General features: G+C 39.7%; 1 protein-coding gene across 1 annotated transcript in view; it reads right to left on the bottom strand.

Moving 5' to 3' along the window:
• Window positions 1-1,199: 1,199 nt before the first annotated feature.
• LOC149039149 (uncharacterized) overlaps window positions 1,200-6,015 on the bottom strand; it is a 28,828-nt gene continuing 24,012 nt past the window's right edge. Inside the window, exons 4-5 of the mRNA XM_089185767.1 lie at window positions 2,348-2,497; window positions 1,200-1,747 (exon numbers count right to left, since the gene is read on the bottom strand). Coding sequence (XP_089041893.1) covers window positions 1,200-1,747; window positions 2,348-2,497 — 698 coding nt within the window. The remainder of the gene's footprint in view (window positions 1,748-2,347; window positions 2,498-6,015) is intronic.

A 6,015-nucleotide genomic window follows, 5' to 3' on the forward strand; every position in this document is an offset into this window, starting at 1 on the left:
ATTTGTCCAAATCTTCTAGCCGCAAATCTGAGTTTTGACTGCTAATTTCTTCCATGCCATTACTTCAGTTTTCGCTCGAAGACGATTCGACGACTGAAAAAACTGCAGTTCAAAACCGGAGTTTCGCAAATGAATGGTTTTCCCGCGTCAACACTAGGCTTACTCTAATTGGTTAAAATTCATCGGATGATGAAGCAAGAACCAATCAGCGGTAAGGCTGATAATGTATTAGCAGCCCGCTGTCAGTCTGAGCGTGTGTTTTGAAGAGGCCGATTATCTATTTGGCCGCGTATATTGATAATAATGCACGGTTATTATGTTTGATATAAATCTCTCAATCATTGAAAATTAAAATTTCTTTTATTGTGATTGGTTACAGTATAAAAACTCGTGTCATGTCTGAAAAGTGGAATAAAACCCTACCCCAGTCCCCGAGGGGTTGAAGGTCAAAATCTGTATGATTACTTTTTTATTGTCCGGGAGATTTCCCAGCTAGGCTCGACCTCTTGTGCTAAGCATGGCTTTTCTCAATGGCTTCCCGCCATATCAAACAGGTCGTTGAAATTTTCTTGTGTCAGTAGTGAGTTTTTTTCGAACTGCAAAGTGTCCTTTCCTCTTCCTCTGGAATTTTTAGTATTCACGTGCGACGCTCGCGATCCGATCAACTAGCCAATCATGTTTAGAGTCCTTCAACTTAACGTTGAGGTTGACGTGGTCACTAGTTCAACCTTTTATTTAAGCAGTTGTGAAAATATTTATCGTTATGTATCTCTCAACTCAAATAGGTTTTTTGATTGGACGGTTGAATATGTCACGCGCCGTGAATCAAAATACACTAACCTTCTAGGGTGAACAAAATTCTCTAAGCCCCCGGGGAGACAACAACTCTAACTTTCGACTCTCGCGCGATAAGGTTGTTCACCGTGAAACCGCAGCAAATGTGTGTGCCAGCCACGTACAAAAAGTGATTTTTACAGTCATATTCGGTTTGGGAAATATGAGAAAATATTTTCAAAAATTAAATTTAAAATAGATGGCCCCACGGGAAACAGTGAGGATTGCTTTCCCTTGCCCCGAAATGGAAACAAAAACAATCTTATAACCTGATGAGTGTAACGGTGCATTTTTTTATTTTGCTTTATTCGTTTGTTACTGTTATTCGCACAGTCAAGGGTTGCTTGGTGTACAGATAGACGCAACTAACGAACAAAGACTCTCCAGAAATCGCCGTTTGTGTCGTTAGTGTTACGGGAGTCATCATCACATTCCATTTTTCTGAGGTCGTCAACGTTATGCAGTTGGACCCTAAGATTATACTTGTTTATTCTAGAGACGGGATACCAGTATAGCCTGTTTTGATCTTCACCATGTCCCCACTTTCCAACCCGGTACTCTCCACTTACTAGTCGACCCCAATCTTTGCAAATGCCAGCTAACTCGGAATTGTCATCCAACGTCAATCTCACAAACGAACCACAGGCGTCAGGTTGCTCATCTGTCTGACCGCTGAAGTACCGGACCACAGCTTCCCCTGAGCTGTTGGAAGCTGTGACCACGTGGAATGTGCGTCCCTGTTTCTTGTGGCAGTGGAATCTCAGCTGAGTGAAGGACAAGTGTCTTCTGAGCTCTTTCATGGCACTTTTCTGCAGAACCATGTGTGACTTACCTATTCCACGGTATGATGTCTCAATTGACACCTTAGGAGAGGGGCTTCCGAACTCAACATTTGACACCAGAAGCCAACCTCCTAAAATAAAACAAACCTAAATCATCTGGTGACATCCATGAAAATGAAACAGGACCGAGTGGAGTCCAATTGGGTCTGTAATCATACGAGTGATTTACAGAATCGTACGACCGCAAAGCGGGAGTCCGATTTGTTAATCACTCGTATCATTACAGACAGAATTAGACGACAAGAAGGCCTGTTACCAATTAATTAAAACTATGACAAAATTTGAGAAGAAACTGGACATCGGTTATACGTTTTCATAAAAACGAAAAACAACAGTTTACTCGGCGAAATGCGAGACAACAGCGCGCACATAACGCGTTCTGTCCTCTCACACAGGCATTACCCATTAACTGTCCCTTCAACGGTCCTATTATACCGTCCAATCACAAGTATGACGCGTACACTGTCCTATTTGTGCTCAAATCGGCCTGCTGATGATAACCATTCATTTTCGAGAATTCTGCTATACTTTTGATTCAAAACATAAGAAGGATCTTTTTTGAGAAAGCAAGAATAGCCAAGACCAGAACGTTCAAATAGAAAATTCTCCAAGTCAAATATACTCCTGTTGAGGTCCTCGTGTCTCAAAGAAAAAAAAATTCATTCTCTTACCACCAGATCTTAACATGTCACAATAGACCTTTAAAGGGTTTCCACTCTTCTCTGGGTCGATCCAATACTCCCCGTCTCCTTTAGAGTGTCCAGAGTCCAGAATTTCTTTACAGGAGAGGGCCGGATGAGCAGAATCCAAACCTCGTTTACCTGCATAGGAAAAGGGAAGAATAATCATTTGAAACGAGGAGAGGATCAAACTAAGAAACAAAACACACCACAGAGGTCTGATTCCATAAGTAGTTCCTTTCGCGTAATTATTAGATAGCTCTTGATTTTGGAAATTTAAATTTAAATTAAGAAAATGGACAACCTATCATTATAACGAAAAGCAAGAGATTTTTAACTTCATATTCTCTCGGGAAAGATTATACGTGGATGTACACGTGACATGACAGAGCTCTGAAAAGCGCTTATCAGAAGTAAGAAATAGGTCACCATTTTTGACTTGGAAAGAGGGGGTGGGAGGGGCGGCAGGGTCTAGGGGGGGGGTATCATTGTTTTCAAAGGGAATGGAGAGGGGAGCAGTGGTCACTAACAGAGTTTAAAGGTGGGATTAAAGAAAATTGACTGCCAATTAGGAAGATCGATAGAATAATTCGGAACGTTATGGAAGGATCAGGAAAACTTTATTGTGACAACCAAAATACTCCGACCCTTCATACCCCCCCTATCCCCACCTCCACTAACTTTTCCATAATGTTAAGCACTTTACTTAACAGTACCTCTTCCATGATAATAAGTAGAACGTGGGTTACACCTCAGGTTTTCCGGACTTGAATTTTTGGTTTGATTACTCAGTTGACATTCCTTCTTTGCATCATTAGCATCGGACTTGCTGTTGTAAGATTGGCAGTTTTCATCTTGAAGGCATCTCAATCCACAGGTTATTTCGTCAGCATATAGTGTCATGGTGATGTGACCAATTAGCTCAAATCCTTGAAAAACAACACAATCGTGTTTCATGTTCTCATCACTCAATTTTTTTTGGATACTTTAATAACACAGTTTGTGTGTGGTTAATTAGCCTGTCTTATGAGGTCATCTTGATTCTTGATATCGTTCAAAGGTGAATATGAAGAAGCCCTGAGAGTTATAAGAGTTGCGCCTAGAAAGTTCCTGTTGTTTTTACCCGATTTTGGGGCGATCTCATATTTTTTTGGGGGGCGAACTGCTGTGGCCAACAGAGTATAAAGGGGGAAGAATGAAGATTTACTACCAATGAGGAGGATTGTAAGAATGTCACAGAGCCTTATTTGGGGGGGGGGGGGGGGGGGGATCATGTAAAGTTTATCGTGACACAGCCAAAATCTATCATCCTATCCAAGTTTTCGCTCATGGCACTTGAAACATTCACATCCCGTCGGAAAAAAATATCACTGTGTTATGAGATATAACACATTCATGTGTTACCTTCAACTCTCTCGAAAACCGTGTCCCTGCTCAAGTCAGTGTGCAAAGAAACTGAAGGTAAGAATATACTGGTTTCAAGGAGTAACCAAGTCATTCAATTTGGAGAAAGCCACAAGAAACAAAGCAACACCACTCAACAGAACGGGACAGAAATGGAAACCAACTAAAAGCGCTCTCATCCTGTAATTTGAGAAAGAAAGAAAAACAGATGACAAATGTTGCTCTTCTCCTTTCTTAGATGCAACAAATAGTTTTGATTGTGAATTTAGGATTTTGTTAATTACACTTTGTCTGACTCAGCGAAAGAATACGAGCGCTTTTTAAACTGCCGAGTAATATAAGGAATCTTCCCTGCTAAGGATTAATTCTTGTCCGCTGGCTTGCACAAGATACTCACCCGATAGTAAGTAAATACATCGAGTTTCTCACTCACACTCACCTTCCTTTTCCTCGACTTTCCTTCTCACGTTTATGCGGTAGTAAAGGTCTTTTGTATATATACTTCTCACTCAAAAGTATTTATCGAAGCGGCTGACTATTCAAGATTTATGATGTTGTCAAAGTTAGAGATCAAGTTTAAATTAACCAATTTTCTCCAAATTGAATGACTTGGTTACTCCTTGAAACCAGTATATTCTTACCTTCAGTTTCTTTCCGCTTCTCTCGTATTTTTGTATTGAAAAACTTTTTTATAAACTTTTCATACAATTTTATCGAACCTTGGGTAACATTGAAAATTATAGAAATTAATAGAAACAGCTTGAGAACTCATACATAAATTATGCATGGGTCAGTTTTGCACGAAGTACTGATCACGACTCGTTTTACCGACTCTTTACATTCGAGTAAAACGTGGGGGCGTTTGACTTTAATAGAGAAAAACCGCGATTTTTCGGATTCTTTTTATTTTCCGAACTTGTTTTGTCCTGCACCCTTTATGAGTATCAATAAGTCGCATTTGGGATCCATAACAACTTTTTCCCACCAAACAAAGCTAAATCCGCCTAATGAAAAAGAGCTGCAGGGTGTAATTTCAACTTAAAAAGTTTTTTCAGAAATGAAAAGTGACAGAATTTCTTCCTAAGTTCTGACTCGTATATTTATGTACATTTAAATAGTCACAATTTGTAGGTATATCTGCCGTACCATTCCGTACACGTTAAATCTGATAACCGAAGCTAATATGCTAAGAAACATTTATTTCTTTAGATGCTCTGATTATTCTCTCATATTTTGCACTCTAGCTACCCTACTAATATTGTTTACTTTTGCTTCCAGACAATTCTAATACAGACATCTGGCAAAGTTGGTAAAAAAAAGTGACTAATGACTGACTCCATGGGAAACAATGAATTTTGTTTCCATTGCGGGGCAATCCTCATTGTTTCCCGTGAGACCAGTCATTTTAATCTTTAAAGTGTTTCCTCATATATACCTCCCAACTCGAATATGACTGCCAAAATTTACTTTTTGTACGCAGGCTGGCACACACATTATCACGTGAGAGTTGAAAGTTCAATTTGTTGTTTTCCCGGGGGGGCTTAGTGGTTCTTCACAATCGAGTAAAACGTGGGGGCGTTTGACTTTAATTGAGAAAAACCTCGATTATTCGGATTCTTTTTAATATCCGGACTTCTTTTGTCTTGCACTCTTTAAGAGTATCAATTAGTCGCATTTGGGATCCATAACAACTTTTCCCCACCAAACAAAGCTAAATTCGACTAATGAAAAACAGCAAACAGGATGTAATGGGATGCAACAGAGAGAGATGAAAACTGACAGAATTGCCCCTCAAGTTGTAACTCGTACATTTATGAGTCTCAATTTGTAGATATATCTGCCGTACCATACATGTAGTTATGTGTTCCTTTTTCAGACCCGCGCACGGATCCAAAAATCTGATAACCGAAGCCAATATGCTAAGAAATATTTATTTCTTCGATGCTCTAACTATTTTCTCATCTTTTGCACTCTAGCTACCCTGCTGATATTGTTTACTTTCGCATCCAGAAAATTCTAATACAGACATCTGGCAAAGTTGGTAAAATAAGTGACTAATGACTGACTCCAAGGGAAACAACGAGTTTTGCAGGGCAAGAGAAAGCAGTCCTCACTGTTCCCCGTGGAGCCAGTCACTTTAATTTTCATTTTTTTTAGTATTTTCTCATACATCTCAACACAAAAATGACTGCAAAAAATTATTTTTTTGTACGCAGGCTGACGCACACATTTGCTGCGGTTTCACGGTGAACGAC

Source organism: Pocillopora damicornis, chromosome 10, assembly GCF_964200805.1.
Source record: "Pocillopora damicornis chromosome 10, jaPocDami1.2, whole genome shotgun sequence".
In the NCBI taxonomy this organism is placed as follows: Eukaryota; Metazoa; Cnidaria; class Anthozoa; order Scleractinia; family Pocilloporidae; genus Pocillopora; species Pocillopora damicornis.